We start from the raw sequence: 21801 nt of genomic DNA, 5'->3' as shown, positions 1-21801 counted from the left end.
GTTAGAGAGCTTGGTAGGTATGGAGAAATCTTCTAGGACCTATTATATATATATATATATATATATGCATATATATATAGTTGATAAAATCAAATTCCTTAAATCTATATGGTTAGGACCAAATCTAGGACCCATAATGACATCAATTAAAGTAATATTCCATAAGGCATGGCCAGAAGGCAAGTCTCTTTTTGTGATCATCAGCAATAACATGAACCTATCTATGCCTAATAAATAACATTTATGTAGACCTTATGTGTCAGGCTCTGTTCTAAGTGATTTATAATTATTATTTCTTTCAATCCTCACAACATTTTACAGATGAGGAAACTGAGGTGTAAAGAGTGGTGAAGTGACTTGCCAAGGGTCACATGACTAGGAAGAGTCTAAGATCAGATTTGAAATTAGATCTTCATGACTCCAGGCCCAGTATTCTGTGCACTATGTTGTATTATATTGCAATTACAATTCAATAATATTTACAAAAATACTTCATGACTAAATGTCAAGTCCAAGACTTGAATCCGGCAAAGTAGGAGAGTGAATTTGAGAAGAATCTCAAATAAAGATGAGATATTAGAGGAGATTTGGGAAGGAAACTTAAAAGGAAGCAAATTGATGTTTGGATGGTGTCCAACACATAATAAATTACAATTCTCATCCATTAAAAACAGCCTAAGTATTCTCTACAAATGAGTGTCTGATTTATAGACAGTCTTTTACATGTAGTTATTTTTTCATGACCTAATATTTAAGCCTATTAGGTTAAATTGAAACATCCAAGTAACAAAATTTCATTTGGGGCAATATCTTCATTTTGTAGCCAGTGGTATCCTTGACAGGAATGCTTAAGAAATTTGATCACTTCTGTCAAATTCCTCTCATACCACTGGCTAACGACTCATGTGAGAGTGTTGTGTGTATGAGTGTATGTATGTGCGTGTGTCTGTGTGTGACAAATATATGTGAGGAATTAGTCACTACTTTAGCAGGAAAAAGCAATGTTTATGATCTAAAAAACTATCGTGTATAAAAGACCCATGCGTTTGAATGGTTACCATAATGTAAAGTTCAAACATTTAGAAATTGTAATGTAAATTTTCATTATTTTCTTGTTTGCTACTCAAATATGATTTCTTATTCAGATTATAAATGTCAAATTGATGTACGCTTTTTATAGGTGCTTGTTCACTTGGGGAAATGTTTTACAGAACAATCCAGATTCATCTGGTTCTCAATGTTCAGAAAACCTGTTGCTTTCTTAAATGCAAGTCAGAACATGGGTCAAAAAGCAAATTGGAAATGATATTTGTTAAGCCTCAGCTTATGTTTCCCTTTATCATGCTGGTAGCTAATTGAAGATTTTTTTTTAACACCTTTTGGATGTGTATAGAGCTGTCAGTGAAATGAGCAAATCCGTGGCTTAAAAAGCATGATTTCAGGAAAAATCCATTGGCTTGATGACTGTTGATAGACACTGGTCCATCTGTTGATAAACACTGCTACTCAAAACTGGACACGATAACTTAAATTTCTTTTGCTAGAACCACACTCATTCTGTCCTTAAGATAGTCTTCTCTACTCATACTACCAACATTCAACATCTTTATGTGGAATCACTTGACCATCTGTGAAAACATTCCCTTTTAAAAAGCAGCACTTCTTATGGCATACTCCATGATGCAATACATGTTAAACCTGGTGCTTTCTTCTTATGATGGAACCATCCTAAATACCAGTACTATAAATCCAGCCCAGCACCTGGAAGACCATACTATAGAAATGTCAAGTCTAGAATAAAAGATGCATAAAGGCCCAGGTCTTATCTTAATGAATCATACAATAATGTTAGAAGTGTGGATAGGATTTATTTCCATAAGAAAGAGTGGGATTTAATATTTATGCATGTGTTTAGGGGTAGAAGATAAGCCTAAAGTACAAAAGGTTGTGTCAGAAGATCTGAGTTCTACTTCTAATTCCATCACTTACTAGATCTATGAAATGAGCAGATATGGACATTTTTGAACCTTGGTTTTCTTATCTATAAAGCTGAAATAATACTTGGATCGCCCAAGTCACCATTCATATGAAGAACATATGAGATATGTGTAAAAGTCTTTATAGATAATAATGTTAGAAAGATGATAATTTTGACACACCTCATCTAAATATTTAAAATATTGCCTTCATCATGATCTATTATTAAATTTTATATCTCCACATTTGCTATGTTTTTATGATAGTTTTTCCTTATTTAGATTACAAGGTGACAATCTGGCAGAAGGGACAGAAGAAATTTCACAGACCCTTCAAACACCTGAAGAAGCAGCCCCAGACTCTTTAGGTGAGTTTCAAAACAAGAATGCAGATTTAATAAGTTCTTAGATGTATTGGAGATAAGAAAGAAAGGGACCTTGAAGTGTTCTCCCTCTACTTTTTGCTCAGGATATCAACCCTGACCACAATTCTCTCCTCCCCATCTGTCATGAACCTGTCCATTGGTTTGGACTTTGAGGGGGGATAAAAGGGAAGGAGGGAGAGGTGAGAAAGAAATGACTCAAACTGGATTCTGGGAGAACATTCTGAAGTGGATCAGATCCAATTAAAAGTATTGTCATTTAGATAAAGAAAAAAATAAGATCTAAGGTACAACATGCCCAATGGGTTGGAGTGCTGGCCTTGGAGTCACAAAGATCTGAGTTTCGATTTTATCTCTGACACTTTGGAGCTGTGGGACCACAGGCAAGTCACAATCTTTCTGAGCCTCAGTTTCTCTATCTCTTAAATGGGATTATAATGCCTGTAGCACTTACTTTAAAGAGTTCTTATGAGACTTTAGTTACATTATGAACAAAAACTTTTGAAACTTGAAAGCGGTCTTTGTTCAATGATATTTTTGTATTGTTTCTCGGTTTTCGTGTGCTAGGCAGCAGTAAATAGGAACATACCAACTTCAAGTTATGTCTTGCTGAAAGGAATGCAGTGCATAAACTAAGGCTGTACTGAGCATAGTCTTTAAAAAGTTATTCCCTATTTTAGGTAGCTGAATGAGTTTTTCTAGCCCTGACACTTTTCTCCTTGTAAATTATTTGCCTCTATTTGTGTGCTTCTATACATTTACCTAGTACTGAAGAGACAATGTCCAGGCTATCAAAAATAAATGTTTTAATTGTCAACTTAGGCTCATAATTAGTTTGGGGGCAGTTATTGTTACAATATCCAAATTGGATGCTTTTACAAATAAGTAAAGAAAATGTGATGTTTGTCATAGCCTGCTGCAAACTTTCTTTCTCTTAAGTCCTGCTTTTCTGTCTTGTCATGGGTTAGAGGTGCCCCGGATCTTCCAAGACTGGAACCAGAAGGATACAAGCATTTTCAAGGGCTATCCAGCTAGATACACTTGGACAGGCCAGATGACTTTTGGATTTGTCACATAAAGGAGAGTCGATTTAATTAAGAGTCTTAACATCAGAAACTTGTCCCTTTGGTCATGGAATTCTTTTTTAAACTTTTACCTTCTGTCTTAGAATCAATAAGGTGTATTGTTTCCAACGCAGAAGAGTGGTAAGGGCTGGGCAATGGGAGTCAAGTGACTTGCCCAGGGTCACATTGCTGGGAAGTGTCTGAAATCAGATTTGACCTAGGACCTGACTCTCAATCCACTGAGCCACCCAGCTGCCCCTGGTCATGGATTTTTATAGCAATAGCAATTTTTTTTTTTTAAACCTTAACTTCTGTCTGAGAATTGATATTAAGTTTGAGTTCCATAGTAGAAGAGTGGTAAGGGTTTAGTCAGTTGAGTTTAAGTGACTTTGTCCAGAATCACACAGGTAGGAAGCATCTGAGGCATAATTATAATCCAGGACTTCTTGTGTCTAGGCCTGGTTCTCTATCCTAGATGCTCCTGCCAAAGCAGTTTTTGACTATTTGCCCTAACATATAGGTGGCTCAGTGGAGAGAATTCTGAGACTGGAGTCTAGAAGACTGATCTTCCCAAGTTCAAATCTGACCTCATACATTTACTAACTGTGTTTCCTTGGATAAGTCACTTAACTCTGTTTGCTTTAGTATCCTCATCTATAAAATGAGCTAGAGAAGGAAATGGCAGAGCACTCTAGTATCTTTGCTAAGAAATCCCAAGTAGACTCAAAGAAAGACAAACATGACTGAAAAATATATTGAATGACAATTTTTGGCATAGAATGGCAGAGTTATGATGTGATATGGTGGAAATAATACCTTAACCCATAAAAAATCACTGAATTTTGAAAGATTAAATTATAGACTTTGCTATCACTAATATCTTCAGCAAGAGGAATACAGTGGTGTTTTTTTTTTCTTCTTTTTTTGGTCCCTTTTATACCTATGTTAGTGGGGTGGAGTTGTCTACACATAATGTCATCATCCATGTTTCTGTATCTTCATTCATGTTTTCTTTCTTTACCAGAATGTTCTCTCTAGGTGAGAGGTACCTAATATGAAGAGAAGGATAATGGTAGAGAATATAAAAGAAAAATCCCTCTAAGTAGAACCAGAGAATCCTGGGAGAAAATAAGTGGGGACATATAGAGCCAATTCCTTCCTCACATACACCCTGGGGAGATAGAGGGTCATCTAACTTGGAACAATGGTGTTCAATCATAGCACTTTTCACTTATAGTAGGTAGTACAGTTTAATATTTAGTTGCTTTCTACTATATAAATTGATTTCCTATGAGAAAACTTTAAAATAAACTTTTAGAGGTCATTATCAGTTACTGGATCATTGTCTTCTTGGTATAAAAGTCAAATGATTGCTAAGGTATTTCTTAGAAGAAATTATAGAGAGAAAAACAGGAGGTTTTGATGCTGTCTCAATATTAATGAAGATTGAGACTACTTGTGGTCAAATGTAACACTAGTTAAGAATACTAATTCCTAAAATCTTCTAAAGACAATAAAATTTTGTGAGAAACATTACTTTACAAACCAGAGAAAAATAGCAGATAGTATATTTAGCTTTTAAAAAAAGGGTTCAATGGAAGAACTAAGTAGTGTCACCCAAGTAACACTTAAAAATAAAGATGGAAGGGGGAGAACAAACAATAGAAAAATGAAAGACATGTGAAAAGCTTTTATAATTTTTTCCCCACCATTTAAGCTAGAACTACCACAAAGAGACTTTATTATTAGCTCACTAGATGTGCTCATGGAAGTGAGAGAACACAACTCTATGAGACCAAACATATGGAAAGAATACCTGTACTTGAGATGACACAATTGTATATGCATTAAGAGATTAGTTTATAAGGTTTCTGAAAGAGAAGAAGATGCCAAAGGTGTGGGAAAATCTTAGATTTCATTTACATTTAGAAAATATTAAAAACAATTTGTCTCTGCACTTACTTTTCCGTTTACATAAAATTTTCATGAAAATCATCTAAATGTATATCAAAGACTTCTTTGATGATAAAATCCTTAGGGAAGAGGAAGGCTTTCACAAGCAATATTCCATAGTGGACCCCAAATATATATTGTATGTCTATGTATTGGTGTATATGTATTGTCTGTGAATGTGAGTGTATGCATATATACTTCTGACCATTAATAGCTGTCAAGGATTAAGAAAAGGTGTATATTTAAAAGAGATATTCACTAATATGTTAAAGAGGTATAGAACAGAATTCAAGTTAAGAAGGGTTTCCCTTTGGATAATGTCTTCTAATATTCCTAACTGTGGATGATGTTATAATGATTGCATTAAACCTATGAATATTTTATTGCTTTTTAAAAGAAATCTATGAGAACTCATGATAGTCTTGTCTAACTATCCACACAGAAATAAAAAGTTAAATAAATAATCCTCATTTAACAGCTTATTGCATGCTTCTAACAGAACAGCCTTTAGAGCTCATCCAACTATATATATCTTAGAAAGACAGTGCCGATGGACAAATTGGGTCTATTTTCTCAATACATATATGACTCCTTATTACCCACCTCTACCTCCCAGCCCAGCATGGTTGTTTGACTGTGAACTATAGAATGTTACTCAAGAAAGAATTTAAAGTTAATATTTCTCAGAGGGCAATGGAGAGATACCTGGTGGGTATACATTATAAGATATAAAAGTCTAGGAATTACAAAGAAGAACCAGAACAAAGCATGTCATCAAAGAAATATACAATGCAAGATGGCAGGCTTGGTCATGAGGCGATCCTGAGGAATAGCTCTTGAAAAAATATCTTTGATCTTCTGGTATCCTTTTGATTTCAGAAGAAAAGGAAGAATGTCCCCAGTTTGTTGGGTGATACCCCTTTAGTGGTCTGATAACAGCATTGGTGAAACTTTTAGAGATCCTGTGCCCAAATTGTACCTTCAAGCAGCCTGTGAGGCTCCTGCATTACCCCAGAGAATGGAAGGAGGAAGTGCTCACATTGGTCTGCTGGGGAGAGCCGTGGTGCATGTGAAATTTTTCCTCAGGCATGATGGAGAGGGGGAATGGAGCAGCCTCCTATGGCATGCCAGGGCACATGTGCCATGCCTTCACCAACATAGCCTTATAGGATGAAATGGAGAAGCATTATACAAGATAGGCAGGTGTTAAGGGGGAAGGCTCTCCATTGTAGAAGAGAACAACCAAAAGGAAGAGGTCACAAATCCATATGAGTTCCATCATCTTTTCTTTGCAGCACAGCTTACTCATTTTAGGATTATCAGTTGGATCTGGAGGGAACTTGGAAGCTATCCAGTCCAAACCTTGCATTTATAATTGTATTTACAGAAGATAAAAGTGAGATCAGGTGACTTACTGTAGGTCACTATAGTTAATTGCAAAGCTATATTTTGGACTCAGGTGTTTTGTTTTCAAATTCATTTGCCATTTGTTTGTTTACACTTCCTCTAATGAATTTGGAAAATCACATCAATGACAACTAAATTTACATAATAAAATTCTAATTCTATAGTAACTTGTGTTGTTTGATATTAAATATATAGTCATTAGTTTTTTTGGTGCCACACTTCCAAGTACCATGAGTACCAAAGTTAATCAGTTACCAAAGGCAAGAAAAACCAAAATTTAGTATCCAAAGTCTATAATTTTTTTTTCATCGGAGATAATTAAGTCATCTTGACTTATAATTAAAAATTGTTTGATCTTCCTTGTTCACCTCAAATCAAGACAAAGAAATTAATTAAATTGCCCCAAAACACAAACAGACATTTGAATTCTATTGTGTGATGGATATGTTGCTGATTTGAATGATATAAATGTTTCATTTTATAGATCTAGTTTAGTAACCAAAAGTCTGGATGATGGCAAAAATTGGTAGCAAATCAATAAGCATTCATTAAAGAGTTAAGAAAAACAAAAACACTCTAAACTTCAAGGAACTTATATTCCAGTTTTGGAGGCCACATGCAAATGACTATGCACATGTAAATACACAAAGAGTAGATGGAAGGTTATCTCAAAGAGAAAGTACTAAGAGTACTGGGGACTGGTTACCATCTATAATGTGGAAGGGGAAAAGTCCCTTTATTTATACCAGTCAATGCTTTTTCTGTAACTTACAGTCTTAGAGAAAAGTCAAGAAAATTAAGAGGTTAAATGACTCGCCAAAAGGATACACAACCAGTATGTGTCTGAGGTAGGACTCAAACCCAGGTATTCCTGGTTTAAAGGCAGACTCTCTATACACAGTATCATATTGGATGCTGGAAATAGCAGACACTAATTTAACTTTTTAAAAACCTTATTCTTATTATCTATTTTTCTTTTATCCTATTCATTTCCAAATACATCCTTTCCCCTTTTCCTAACCAGTGAGTCTTCCCTTGCAACAAAGAATAATGGGGAAAAATGTCAGAACTAATTAATAAATCAAATTTATCAAAGATTACATTTAAATGGAATAGGAGTTGGATGAAATTAGACACTTTAATAATGTGTGTAATGCATTATTTTAAAATATACCTTTTCCTACATCTCCTACATAGGGAGCAATCCTTTGTAATTGGGGAAACAGTGAATAACCACACCTCTTCAAGGAAATAATGGAGGTGCATCTGTCTTATGTCTTTGTGCTTATCATTGATTATTATGATTGCATGGTATTGAGGATTTTTAAAAAGTTTTCTTCCTTCATTTTGTTATAGTCATTGTTTGTTGTTTTCCTCTCTCTTTATTAGTTATGTTTTCTCATACTTCATATTTCTCTTTATTCTTCAAATTCTCTTCTTAAAATGTAGTAACCTTCCTTTATTTTTGTGTACTTCAATTTATTTCACCATTCTCCCACTGACAGACATACATTTTGTTTCCATTGTTTAGTATTTGTTTTGTCATCTTCCTATTCATCTTTGATCATTTTCAGGTATATGCCAAGCAATAAAATCTCTGGGAAAAAGTCTGTGGACTTTAGTCACATTTTGTTGATAATTCCAAATTCTTTTCTGGATTGATTGGGCCATTTCACAAATACATCAACATTTATTAACATAAGAATGATGTTATTGGCTATAGCTTCTTGGTGCTAGCATTTTAAATAATGTAGGAATTATTGCATGAAGAAATCCAGGTTTCTAGAACCTATGGGAAAGATAAATAGAACTGAACCATGAGAAAATGGGAGTTGAAAGGTACCATATAATGTATCTGGTCACTTTATAGATGAGGACTTTGAGGTCCAGAAAGTTGAAATAATTTGCCCATTGTGATATAGAGATAGTTATTTGACTTAGTCTTGTTTCTTTGATTCTAAGATGAATAATGTTTCCACTATCCCATATAGCTCTTTAACTAGAAGAATCTTCTGATAGCAATAATTATTGAGCTGAGTTCTCTCCTTCCAAAGCCTTTCACGAATTTATCCAAAGCTCTCATTCAATAGATGAGGAAAAAATTGAAGTCAACTGATCTGTCCAAGATTACACAGGTAGTAAAGGTCAGAGTAAAAATATAGCCTGTCCTTTGATGCCAAACCCAGAGCTTTCCTTTTGTGTTTATTCATATACTCCTAGGTTGTTAAAGTTAAAAGTCCCATAGAAATAACTTAGCTCAGTACTGCCATTTCATATAGGGGGAAACTGAGGTTCAGAGAAAAGGTGATTTGTCCAAGGTTGCAAGGCTGAAGTGATGTAAACAGGTTCATAGAAATCTTCTAATGTTATTTACCAGAAAAGTATGTGTTCCTAATAATTCCAAGAATAAACATTGGGGGTGGGGGAAGGCCTTTCATTTTAACTGTAGGGATTTTCTGCTTCATTGACAGTATTCCTTGCCTTAAGGGGAAACTAATCACAGTTACTTAGAATTTGTCCTAACTAGTGCTTTTTTTCTTGGCAGGGCATGGAGGGGAGGAGGTACCAGATCTCTCAGATACTCCCCCCTCACCTAGTAGTCCTTTGGGCCCAGAGCAGGAGAAGAGGGCTCAAAAAAGAGAAAAAGGAGAGGCATCACTTGCATAAGGAAATTGCTTCATGAATGTTGCCAACACTCAACCTAGGTCTCCAAGTTATAGATGATGACTTAGAAAGCTCTATTCTAGTTGTAAATTTTAGCACTTTCAAAAGCTGTATTAGTCTATCCTAAGTTTCCTTTAGTCAATGTCCTGACTTTGGTACCTGATAAGGCTAACAATTATAATTTGAACTTAACATTGCTTGCTTGCCATAGTGGCATGAGCACTTAGAGAAGTTTTCCTACTGTGAATGACCCAGTCACATAATTAATTCTACTCCTTTTGACCAATCCACTGACATAATATATGTAGGTAGAATATACATTCCAGTATTTTTCAAAATTTCAATGGAAAAATAAAACTTAAGGACCTGCAGATAATTAAAAAAACAAAACAAAACAAAACAAAACAAAAGAAAACACCATCTTTTGGTCAAGATTTTAAAAGGTCATTAATGACTTCCACAGTGCCAAATTGCTTTCAGATATTTTTCTTCCTCTAAGTGCTTTCTGTAGCATTCAGTGTTGTTGACCAACTCTATCTTTCTAGAAAATCTTTCCTCCTTTGATTTCTGACACTCCCAGTTCTCTCTCCCTCCCTCTCTTCATCCCTCCCCATCCCCACTTATTCATTATCTCAATCATTTCTTCCTACTGTTATCTCCCTGATGTAGGCACCCTCCTCATTTTTCCTTGTCTCTTTTCCTTCTTTAAATTTTTTAGCATCACAATTCTAGAGAGAGAGAGGGGACCTCAAAGACTTTCTAGTCAAACCCCTCCATTTTACAGATCAGGAATTTTCCCTCCATGCATCTACACTTTTTTTTGGTCAGGCCCCAGACACCCTTTGCTGAAGAGCCCCTCCCACTGGTTTGTATCCACCTGTAAGACTCCTGCCCATTCTACAAGACCCAGCACAAAAACTACTTTCTTGGGAAACTTTCTTGAGACCCCACAACTTGATAGGAATTTCTACCTCCTGCAAATTTAATTATCATTTCTGTTTGTGCCTTTCTTGTGGTGCTTATCATAATCTGCCTGGTAATATACTTGTTTGTATATTTGTATTATCTTTCCTAGTAGATTGTGAGCTCATTGAGGGCAGTATTTTATTTTACCTTTGTATACCTCATAGTGCCTTGCACACAGTTCAATAAATATCTATTGCATGAATGGTTTAAAGGGAAATAAACCTACTCTTTTTTCAAACCAAAAGCACAATTTCAAAATCAAATGGATTTTACTGTCTCAGTGGTCTAAATAGTTTGGATACTAAGCTTTTTGCATCATGAATCCAGTTTTTAGTAGAGACTGGATACCACAAGGATTTTCAGGAAGTAATTTAAAGGTTTCCTAGGTTTCCTAGACAAACTTGTTTTCTCTTTACTTGATAGTTAATAAATAAGAAGTGATTTAAGTCCAACCCCTGGAGAGAAAAAAGACTGGTCATGGTATCTTTTCTCCTACACATATATTGGAGTGATTGTTGGGCAAAAATAATAATATAGTTAACCTTATGTAATGTAATCCTTTTTTAAGAAAACCCAAGTGACGGGTGATCCACAAAGTCAGTAGAGCTACTGATATCAATACTAATCATAGTCCAACCTAATTGAAATGGAAGCCCATTTTTCAATTATTTAGAAAAAGTACATTCTATTTATTGTCATTCATTTATATAATATCTTCTATTAAACTCTTCTGACACTACTCATGTGATATTTATCTTGAGTTCTTGGAGATTATATATGAGGAAGCTATAAATGGTTTGGCAGGTCCTCCAGTCATATCAGCAGAGGACTAGCCTAGTTAAGTTCAGAAAGAATCATCCAGAGGTTGATGAGTGGTGACATTTGGGGTCTTGGAAACTGTTGAATATCATCTATTAAGTCACAGAAGAGGAATTGGAGGGGTTGATGTAGTCATAGTCAGAATGACGATATCATGGATCCTTGAAGTATTGAATAGTACATAGACCCAAAATGAGTAAAAGCTAGCATTTATATGACACTTTATAGTATACAAAATACTTTACAGGTATTACCTCATTTTTTCCCCTTCTAACTCTGGAAGATATGCCTATACTTTTCCCCATTTTATTGAGTAAGAAAATGATGCAAATAAAGGTTAAGTGACTTGCCCAGGGTCTCACAGTTACTCTCAACAAACAGCCTTGAAAATTAGGTGCTATTATAATTTATCTCAAATCCCAGAACTAGTAAGTCTTAGAGACCAGATGTTTTTGACTTCAAGTTGTTGCCTTAACTACTTTATACCTAGTTGCCCAAGGGCTAAAATTTTATTAAAATTTTTTCTTTTAAATCCTTACCTTCTATTTTAGAATCAATACTGTATATTGTTTCCAAGGCAGAAGAGTGGTAATGGCTAGGAAATGGCTAGGAAATGGGGGTCAAGTGACTTGCCTAGAGTCACATAGATAGGAAGTGTCTGAGACCAGATTTGAACCCAGGACCTCCTGTCTCTAGGCCTGGTTCTCAATTCACTGAGCCACCTAGCTGCCCTGGGGTTAAAACTTTTATACAAACTTTGTTTACAAACAGTAATACATTGGGTGTAAAGGGGGTCACTAGGCAAATCAATGGATTGAGAGCCAGATTTAAAGACAAGTCACTTCCTAGCTCTGTGACCCTGGGCAAGTCACTTGACCCCCATTGACTAGCCCTTATCCCTCTTCTACCTTGGAACCAAAATACAGTATTGATTCTAAGATGGAAGGTAACAGTTTAAAAAAAAATAACACATTGGAGTTTGAGTGAAGGAAGGCCCACAATGATATATTGTACCATTTCCAAAGCAGTGGTAACTAATTTCCACAATTAGGCAAATTTTTCAGTTGTTTTAAAGTTAATTTATAAAATTAATGATGAACAAAAAAACACAAGCTAATAAATTATTTAGATGATACAAAACCATCTTTAATGTATAGAAAAAAAAGTAAGGGATGTTAAATGATAATTCAATGCCTGAAGATCTTAAGAGAATAGCGTGCAATCTGAGATACCTCTAAATCACACAGGTTTCTTCATGAAGTACCTTATGGCTAGATAAGAGAAATCATAGAAGTACTGGCAATATTTCTCCAACCAAAGCTGACCACAACCCACTGGAAACACAAACTCATAGCCAAAGCAATACTAGATCCAATTTATGATAATAATAATGAATAACTAGCCTGATTATTATAATTCTTTAGTACTTGCAAAGACTTAAAATATTTTATCATTTGATCCTATGATATTATTATCCCTATTTAAAATGCTATGATGACTTGTTCAGGGTCACAATGTTAATATATTACCTTATGCTAGATAGAACTAAACTCAGATCTCCTCATTGGAAGTCCAACACTCTATCCACTGCATTACTTAGCTCTGTCTAAAAGAAATGTGCAATTTGAAAGACAATTTCATTTTTATTAATGTATTTAACACAGTATGGCTATTCAAATCTAAGTAATATTTATCAATACTATGCCCAAATGATATAGTGAGAAGATATAATATATAGGAAAATGAGAAGACACATAACACTAGGAGTTAACCAATGGGTATGAGGTTCTTGCTCAGGAAGGGGGACCTGAAACCTTTGCTAATAATCAACTGTTTATCATCCAAGGAATGATGGTGCAGATGTACAGATATTATCAAAGGAGGGGTTATTCAGCAAAGGGCAGAGAAAGAAGGGGCAAGTAGAGTTACATGAAGGATATGAAGTCAGAAGTTTGGCAAAATGACAGAACAAAGAGGTCTACTGTCTTCCCTAGGCATGGATTTGACTACAACAAACCTTCCAAGATATGTTGAACTAGTCGACAACCACATACTTTTGGTGCTTTGTGTGAGCAAGAATGATACTGTCAGAAAGAATCAAGAAAGCATTACCAAGGATTATGCACTTTTAAGCAGGAAACAGAAAAGCTTAGGACCATAGGTGATGTTTTCATCACAGCTACTGAAAGAAAGACAAGGGATTGAGAAAAGAAAGGAGGACATGGAAAGTAAAAAAAAATGAATTAGGATCTGAATTTTTTAGTGTAGACCTTAAATATGGGAATCATGCTCTTGAACAAAGATGGACTATATCTAACAAAGAGCAGTAAAAATGTTTTTGTTTGGAAAAAAGAGGTGAAATAGAGTGGGCAGTGTTGCTGCCACACCTTTGAGATGAAAGGTTCTTTTTTTTTTTTTGAGAAGTGGCATGATTTATTAAAAGAGATCACTGAAATTAGAGTCAGAGAACCAGGACTGAAATTATCATTACTAATGATAACAGCAATAATAGTGATAATTAGCATTTACATGATACTTTAGGTTTTAAAAGGGATTTTATATATGATGATTGATTTGATCATCACAACAATCCCATGGAAAAGGTCTTATTTTTATGCCCATTTAACAAATGAGGAAACCAAGGGACAGAAAACATATGCTCAGGGTCACTCAATTAGTGTCTCAGGCCAGATTTGAATTCCAGTCTTCCTGACTCCAAGTCCCGTACTTAATACTTGTGTAATTTAACTTCTCTGAGTTCCATTTCTTCATTTATAGAAAAGTTTAGACTAGCGCTTAAAGGCCATTTCCAACCCTAAATCTGTGCTCCTAAGTTCCTTAACTATATGTACTGCCAAATGGACTAGCATTTAACTTGCAAATCCATTTATAATATACATTTAGAATTATTTTAAAAATCATAGAAAAGAGATCAACTTCATGTAGCAAGAGTCTTAAGTCACTCTCCCAGAACAAAGCTGATTACATCTTCTCTTAGGATTCTAGGTTACTTCTAAAAGGATGGAATCATTCTTTTTTAAATGTTATTTACTCAAACCACAATTCTGTTATATTGCTATCAAGTGCCAGTAATTGGTTTCCCAGTTTCATTAGAACAATTAACATAAAATTAGTTCCTGCAAGGAAATATTTATTTGTAAAAGTTATTGGAAAAACAAAATTACAAACACTCAACCCCAGGCCTTCTCTTATATTAACACATACTTTTTTTCCCCCCTTACTCCCTCAATCTTTGGGAGAATGGACTCAAACTGAAAGTAGTTTCACATAATATTCAGTCCATCAAGTTAAAGGTAATGCAAATAAAACTTGATTCATTATGTATTCATTTCCCCTTTGAAGAGCCAGTTGTTAAACCTTTACCACACAGCCCTTGAGAAAAGCAACATGTTGCTTCTCAAGTACCATGTGGCACTGGTGGGGAGATGAAGGACTGATGCTTCTCTCCCAATTGAAGGCTTAATTCTTGCTTCATCACTGGAAAACAGTGGTGTAGGAATGAGGACAAGACTTCACTTTCTGTGAGTTAGTGACTTTTAAACAAATAGTACTACCCTGGCTACATGGTCAATCAAAAAGGCTCCTTGCCACCTGATTAATAGATTGGAACCAATTACAGAAAGTTTTTGCACACTATATAATTCGTAAGGGGACTGTCTCAGCTTAGCACACTGCATATTCTCATTAGACCAGTCCTTTTTTACAGTCATGTATCTTGTCTGATCTGGGAATACCCTCCCCCCCCCGCCCCCACAACTTTCCAACAGTATGTCTTATTCTCCCATTAAAATGTAAATTTCTTGAGAGCAAAGACTGTTTAGCATCCTTGTATTGTGCTTAGTACAGTAAGTACTTGATATGCATTTTTTCATTGATTCATTGATTTATTCATTTATCTATAACTTCAAAATATAGAGAATTTTCTAAAGAGGATTTAGTTTTCCTGGAAAAATAATGGTATAGCTGTAAATTATTTTTTATTTCTTGAGTACTTTAGTAAATTTGATTCTTAAATTTAAAATCCTGAATTAAATAGTTCTAACATAGTGATGAGAGCTGGATAGGCTGCCCTCTCAACCACAGCCCCTGTTTGTGTGAATGATCTTCCTGGGTTATCTGGTGGGATTCATGACTCAGCTTTTTCCCATGTTTTATTTTGGTGTCAGGTGGCCCTTCTGTCTCCTATTCTTGTGGGGAAGTATGTAAAAGGCAAGTTCTTGGAGAAAAGTCAGAGACTGCAGGTCTGGTTTGACCACATAGCAAGCTGGGGTGATGGAGAGAAAGTAGAAGGTCATCAGAGGTGACATTAGGACATATTTTGTTCTGACAGCTTAATGATGACTATTTGAACAATCCTGAGGGGCAGGTTACTAAATCTAGGCTGAGGTTACTAAATCTTTGCTTTAATGCTTCCTTCCTTTGGCAAGGTTTCATCCCCTTTCTCTGGAACATTCTTTTCCCTGTCCACAATCTAACATTCCATTTTTCTCCTCCTGGGTATTGTAGGTTCTAGGGAAAAAAAAATCTTATGGGTATGAGCTGTCCCCTTGTGTTTTCCCCCTTTCTCTTTCCCTTCCCTAACTGAACTTTCCTCTGGTCCAAGGATTCATAGTTAAAAGTCCATTGAAAGACATTTATGAGTGCCTCTCTTCCTGAATATTATGAGGGGCATGACCTAATTGGGCTCATATATTCAACTAAGATCTAATGGAAAAAAATCAAATTAACTAAATATCTCCTTATGATAAAAAATGATACAATGTAACCTGTATTATATATTCAAAAACATTGTGACATTCTAGAATTTTTCAATTCAATTAATCACGTTTACTACAATTTCCTAAATATAATGCCTCTAATCCTTAGATGATATTAAAAAATTACAACTTGAAAATTAAATGAGCGTTTCCACACAAAGCAGAACACAGAAAGAGGATTCTATTTTAAAACATAAATCTCAATTTTGAATGACTTGTCTTTTAAATAGTATCTAATAAATCTTAATCTTATTTTCAAACTACCTACTTGTCTTTGTGCTTCCTTTCAATGGCCTGATTTTATTTTGAAGAGTAGAGGGAGGCATCACTAACCCTAATTCATTTTTGTCCTTACCTCCATTAAATAAAAGATCTAAAGAAAGGGGATGGAGGAAGTACCTTGTAACAAATTAGAACAATGCCACAAAATAAATCCATTCAATGACTGTGTCCAAAATATGTGTTTCAATATTTAGTATACATTACTTCTTTGTCAGAAGGGGAGGTAACATTATTATGAGAACTCTAGAGACATGAATGGATTTTGCTTTGATCAGAATTCTTAGATCAAGTTTTTTTCTTTACAATTTTGCTGTCCTTTTAAGAAAATTAACTAATTCATTTGTTTTGTTAAGATTCCCAGGTATCTCCTTCCTTCCCCTCCTTCACACTAGAGAAGACATCGTTTGACTATATATACTATGTTTTGCTTGTTTGTATTTATCAATTCTTTTTTCTGCAGGCAGATACATAAACACAAGTTATTCCTCAAACAATATTTCTTTTGCTATATATAATATCTCTTGTTTCTTTCATTTCACTTTCATAGTTTCATGTAGGTCTTTCCATGTTTTTTAAAAAAACCTGCTCACAATTTCTTATGGCACACTGGTATTCTATCACAATCATAAGCCACAATTTTGTTTTGCCATTCCGTAATTGATGGGCATTCTCTCAATTTTCAGTTCTTTGCCACCACAAAATAGCTGCTATAAATATTTTAGGACATATAGGTTCTTTTAATTTTTTTCCTATTCAGCTTAGGAAACAAACCTAATATCACTGTATTGCTTTATCAAATGGTACACAAAGTTTTAAAACAATTTGGGCATAATTACAGATTGCTCCCCAAAATGGTTAGATTAGTTCAAAGTTCCACCAATACTCTATGAGTGTCCCTACTTGTATTTTTTTTTATTGGTTTTACTCACTATACTCTGAGTCAATATTGCCCAGAATTTTCTGAAATAATTTCTTTTGTCAATTCTAAAAGGGCAATTATAATTTATTATATCAATAGATTTATTAACTATTCTCTAATAATTTTTTATTAATTAATAATTTTTATTCTCATGATATAAATATTCACAATCTTGTCATGCCTTAAAATCTGATTCTTTTTTCCTCTTTCTCTACTCCCAATTTAATCCCTTCCTAAGTGTCAGGAAGTTTGATGAGGATAATGTTTCAAGGCTAATATTCTTGAAAAAAAAATTACATTCCACCCATTGGTCAGCTTTAGAATGGTAAATTTTTTTTAATTTGCCTAGTCTAGATTTTTAAAACCAGATTCTTCACTTTGCTTGTAATCAGAGAATTAAAAAATTTGGATCTCTCTGAGACTGTGCTCAACAAACCTAGCTTTTAAGAAAGGAAGGTCATCTCCACTCCATGTGAGAGTTGGACTTTTGTGGAAGAAATTATTCCAGTCTTAACTTCAAATTATCATACAATCTCAACATAATTTTTCATCAAGTTGCTATGGCTAATTTAACATCCTCCACATTGACAAGTGTATATTTACTGGCAGGCTAATTATCCTTAAAAATTATGACTGTAGTTACCATAGCAAATTATGAACATAATTTATTCATTTCTTCTTATAGAAACAGATTCTTTATGTGCAACTGAAGCAATGGAGGATGATGAATTTGAAAGTGCTTCTCAAATAATAGGACCTGTAAGTATTTCAATGCATCTTTGTCTATAGAATGAATAATAGTTATGGACTTAATAGAAAATGGAACGTTATTCTTTCAAAGCTAGAAGGAATAGGATGATTTAATTATCTATGATTGCAAGAGGGGTCCCATTGAAGTCAAAGAACATTTGAAAATATGAATGGTTCTGGACACAATACATATTTTTTGACAATTTTTAAAACTAATTAGTCATTCCTCTTCATTATATTTTAAACAAATTCTATGCAAAGGGTCCATATCTTAGACATATGTATATAAAGAGTGTTTATATTAAATTCAAGTACAATTTAAGAAAAAGAAATGGGAATAAATATTTTTCTTCCTAGACACTCTTTCCTCCCAGGCTCTTTCTGCTACTTTTATCTTCCCATTTTTCTATCTGTTATTCTCAGAAACCTTTACAATTTATGCTAAGTCGCTTAGGTATGGAGGTACTCCAGGACATTATCCTCAACACTCTACTCTTTTTCTTTTCTCCTGGATGGTCTTTCTCTTGGTTATTTTTTCATCTTGCACTGATTCTATTAGCTCCTCTATGCTGATGATTCTGAAATCTACCTAAGAATCCCTAAATATTTCTACAAAATGTCTTAATTGCTTAATTTCTTCCCTAGGTTTGCATCATTAAAAAAAATTCATAACCATACCCATAGCTTTGAAATCTTGCGTTTTATACCACAGTGTATCAGTAATACCCAAGGGGTTGGATATTTCCATTTTTATTCTTAATTTGACATCCATTTACACTCAAGAGGTCTGTGAATAGTTTTCAGGGGTCCACATATTTGGATGAAGAAAAATACACCCCCTTTTCATTTATCTATAACTGACATTTACAATTTCATTCAATTGTGAATATAAACAACAAATAGTATTCTGGAAAGTTATCCAGAGATTTCACCAAACTGTCAAAGGAATCCATGGAAAACACAAAGAGGTTAATAATTGCTGTATTAGATTCTTTAGTTGAGCTTGATTGTTATTCACACAAAATGTTTTCTCCTCTAAATTATTCATCATTTCTATTAATCTTTCTGTTCTGTAACTGAAATAATTTCATGGTATCTTACTGAGAAGGTATTTGGAGACAATTTTCTTCCTCTTCCTTTATTTCTGTTTTAAAGCTCAACTAATCAAATTCCAGCATGGTATTTTTGTAGACAGGATAGAGCAATGCAAGCACAGCAAGATGGAACTTGAATTGGTCAAAGAGCTGCCTATTGTTTCATGCACACCTGAAAAACTATCATTTAATATTAACCTTGGAAAAGATGTTTCCAGTGACAGGAGACAAAGGCCTGTTCTAGACTCTGCTGCGCTTAACAATGAATCAGTGATTTGAATGAAGCAATAGCATTAATCATTGCTTTCTTTCCCAGGTCCTCTAAGAGTTGTTCTATAATGGAATCTTCTAGAATTGTCTTGGCATTGGAAATCACTTTGATCATTCCTTTAACTTCCATTCATAAGACTTAGAATTTGTATTTTTTTTTAACCCTTACCTTCCGTCTTGGAGTCAATACTGCGTATTGGCTCCAAGGCAGAAGAGTGGTAAGGGTAGGCAATGGGTCAAGTGACTTGCCCAGGGTCACACGGCTGGGAAGTGTCTGAGGTTAGGTTTGAACCTAGGACCTCCTGTCTCTAGGCCTGGTTCTCAATACATGAGCTACCCAGCTGCCCCCTGAATTTGTATTTTTTAAAGGACTCTATTAGAGTTTAATATAATGACCCTGAATCCAACTATGCCCAGGTGGTAATGGCTTTCACTAGGAAACTTAAACTTGGATTAGAAGTTCATTTTCCTTAGGTTAGAGAGATTGCTTTTGCAGATATGGAGCCCCCTCCAGCATAATGCTCTGCCATTCCATTGGATAATGAAATGAAAAGTAAAGGAAAGTGCTTGTTTTATCTAAATCTTGATCCTGAATTTGAACAGGACTTTTTTTTTTTTTTTGCTTTCGTGCAGTAAAGAGAAAAAAAATCTTCAAAGCGAACTTTGAGTCATGTTCTATAAAAATATAAACATGCAACAAATGCTGAAAATCATTTAGTATGGTTTCCAACACATGCTGTCTCTATTTGCTAACTTTCCATGTTGACTATCAGATATTAGTGAGTGGGTGACTGTCTGGGACATTTTCCCCAATGGCTTAACTTGTTTTTGAATTTTTTTCTGCATATATGTGTGTTTGTCATAAAAAAAAGAATTAAAAGCCTTTCAAGTTAGATTTTTAGAAATTTGAGAATAAGCAAGCCCTTGATTTTGGCACTCCCTTCTCTTCCACCATCTCTTCAATCCTGTGTTCTGGAATTTTTGCTTGGCATCCTTGCAGACTGTGCATATTAAAGTTGGACCAAATGCAAATCCTTTTAGTAAAAGTGAAAAAAAAAAGACTAAAAATTGATTCCAAGCAGGAGACATTGCTTGTGACCTTTCAGTTTCTTGAATTCAGTAAGTAAAATTTCCTCAGTGGGTTTAAAGTTTTTAGATTATTATATTTACCTTTTAGGCTATTATAAAAGCTTAGAAGTCAAAGGGGTTTAGAGGTCATTTAAGCCATTTTCCTTCCTGAAGTACAATTCCCCTCTTTACTATCCAGCCAAAATAGTAGTACAAACTCTTGCTACCTAATGAGTCAGACAATTTGATTCTTGGATAGGTCTAGTTTTTAGGAAGCTCTTTTTATTGAATTGATATCTATCTGTTTATAACTTCTAGCAATTCATCTTTGTTTTTGCCTCTGAGGTCAACTAGAATTTTTTATTTTTAACCCTTGTACTTCGGTGTATTGTCTCATAGGTGGAAGATTGGTAAGGGTGGGCAATGGGGGTCAAGTGACCTGCCCAGGGTCACACAGCTGGGAAGTGGCTGAGGTGGGGTTTGAACCTAGGACCTTCTGTCTCTAGGCCTGACTCTCACTCCACTGAGCTACCCAGCTGCCCCTGGTCAACTAGAATTAATCTCTCCTCTACTTCATTTCAGCAACCCTTCAAATATATGAAATCTATGATTATGAAATGTTACAAAATTTCTGAAGTGAATCTAGAATTTTGTTCAGTTACAGAAATAATTCCTGTTACCACCTTCAGTTTTAAATTCATTTTTACTAGAGTGTCATCCAAGTAGGTAGGAAAAGGTAGGATAGACTATTTATGATTTTCTTTTGCCTAAAAGTTCCTATTATGCTTTTTTTCCCCCTCTCCTTTTCATCTCATCTTTAGGATGATACTTAAAAACACACAATCTCTTTTTCTAGTGAATACTTATCTCATGGTTTCCTTTTACTACAACATACCATAATATGATTTCCTCAAGTCCTGATTCTTGTTTCCTTCAGAGAGTTGATAGACTTCCTCTTAAAATAAGTACAAGATTTTTTTGGTGGGGTGGGAGAAAAATGATCCAAAACATCTCCTTTAATGCTATAATTAAGCATCTGTTATGTGTGGCACTTACAAAAGATGAGTAGGCCCTAACTCCCACTTTAGCACTTGGGTGTATTAAATATTTATCTACATATTTAGGCACTGCTTTGGGGCATCTAGGTGGCATAGTGGACCAAGGGCTTAGCCTGGAGTCAGGGAGAGTTGTGTTCAAAACTGACATCAGATATTTCTATCTATATGACCCTGTTCCCCTCAGTCTCCTCATTTGTAGAATGAGCTAGAGAGTGAAATAGACAAACCACTCCAGTATCCTTGCCAAGAAAACCCCAGGTCATGAAGAGTTGGACATAACTGAAATTTCTGAACAATAACAAATATATATATATATATATATATATATATATATATATATATATATATAT

At 34.7% G+C, this 21801-nt stretch overlaps 1 protein-coding gene across 1 annotated transcript in view; it reads left to right on the top strand.

The window, feature by feature from the left end:
* C1H8orf34 (chromosome 1 C8orf34 homolog) overlaps positions 1–21801 on the top strand; it is a 362951-nt gene that overhangs the window by 283652 nt on the left and 57498 nt on the right. The window contains exons 9-10 of the mRNA XM_044682532.1: positions 2259–2344; positions 17897–17970. Of these exons, the coding sequence (XP_044538467.1) occupies positions 2259–2344; positions 17897–17970 (160 nt within the window). The remainder of the gene's footprint in view (positions 1–2258; positions 2345–17896; positions 17971–21801) is intronic.

The sequence above is a fragment of the Gracilinanus agilis genome, chromosome 1 (assembly GCF_016433145.1).
Source record: "Gracilinanus agilis isolate LMUSP501 chromosome 1, AgileGrace, whole genome shotgun sequence".
Classification (NCBI taxonomy): Eukaryota; Metazoa; Chordata; class Mammalia; order Didelphimorphia; family Didelphidae; genus Gracilinanus; species Gracilinanus agilis.
Note: the sequence above shows the minus strand (reverse complement) of the source record. Positions and strands in the feature narration are given on the sequence as shown.